Raw genomic sequence first — 1,143 nt, 5'->3', positions numbered from 1 at the left:
GGGCTCGGCCGCGACCCTCCCCGCTCCGGCCGGACCCGGCCTTCCGCCAGCCCTGCCCTGCAGCGCGCCCCCTCCCACGGCGCAGACCCCAAAGCCCAGCCCGCCCCACCCGCGGCCGCCGAGACCCTGCCGCCTTTCGGCCAGGACCCCGGCCCGCACCCCCGGCCCTGCCGCTGGGGTCCTGACCACAGGGCATCTCCCCGCGGACGCACGACTGCTGGGTCCACGCGCCCGGGGCCCTCCGCTGCCCACATGCCCGTGCACCCCTTCCATCCACGCAGGGCCCTGCGCTGCCCACCGTCCACGCGCCTGGGGCCCTGCGCTGCCCACCGTCCACGCGCCCGGGGCCCAGCGCCCCCTTGTCCACCCCCCGGGGCCCTGCGCTGCCCACATGCCCGTGGGTCCTGTCCACTCTCCCAGGGCCCAGCGCTCCCCAGATGCCCGTGCGCCCCTTCCGTCCACGCAGGGCCCTGCGCTCCCCACCGTCCACGCGCCCGGGGCCTTGCGCCCCTCACAAACCTGTAACCCCCCCTCCTCAGTCCACCCGCCCTGCGCTCCCCACTTGTCCGTGCGCCCCCCAGATGCCCCCGTCCACCCGCCCAGAGCGCTGCGCTCCCCAGATGCCCATGGCTTTGCGAGGGTTCGGGCTAGGGTTGTGCGGAGGACCACTGCATGGTCTCTTGCACCTCAGTCTGCACATTTTCAACTGTAAGGTTTTGGTGTGCGAAAACTTCAAATATGGTAGATTTTTAAATCCGATTTTGAAAAAAAATGGATTGGTTACTAACTTGGCAAAGCACTCTTGTATAGAGGTTGTTCAGAAGAGTATTAAGTGGGAACGGTACTCCTAGAATGAAACTAGGTTTGATTCCATGTTTTTCCCCCAAGTTATAATTTGCTTGAGAAACAGAAATGTGCTCTCTAGGAAATTTAATTACTCCTCAGAGCTCTACCTCTGGGTCTTCCAGCAGCCTTTGTCCATAAACTGGTGTTTGAAATCTCTTTGGCTAGTTGAAGATGCTGATAAAAGCCTTTATTTTTTCTTTTCTTTTTTTTTTTTTTTTTTTAAATTTTGTGTGCGTGTACCGTCAAATCAGATCTGACTGGTACAGGAGGATATTGCGCCTCCTTCTCCGGCAGAGC

At 60.7% G+C, this 1,143-nt stretch overlaps 1 protein-coding gene across 1 annotated transcript in view; it reads left to right on the top strand.

Moving 5' to 3' along the window:
• Positions 1-1,143, top strand: part of FOXK2 (forkhead box K2) — a 43,448-nt gene that overhangs the window by 15,515 nt on the left and 26,790 nt on the right. Inside the window, exon 3 of the mRNA XM_006886303.1 lies at positions 64-640. Coding sequence (XP_006886365.1) covers positions 64-640 — 577 coding nt within the window. The remainder of the gene's footprint in view (positions 1-63; positions 641-1,143) is intronic.

This window comes from Elephantulus edwardii, unplaced genomic scaffold (assembly GCF_000299155.1).
Source record: "Elephantulus edwardii isolate Elephantulus edwardi_28Jun2011 unplaced genomic scaffold, EleEdw1.0 scaffold00048, whole genome shotgun sequence".
Taxonomy (NCBI): Eukaryota; Metazoa; Chordata; class Mammalia; order Macroscelidea; family Macroscelididae; genus Elephantulus; species Elephantulus edwardii.
This window is presented reverse-complemented; position numbering and strand designations above follow the sequence as displayed.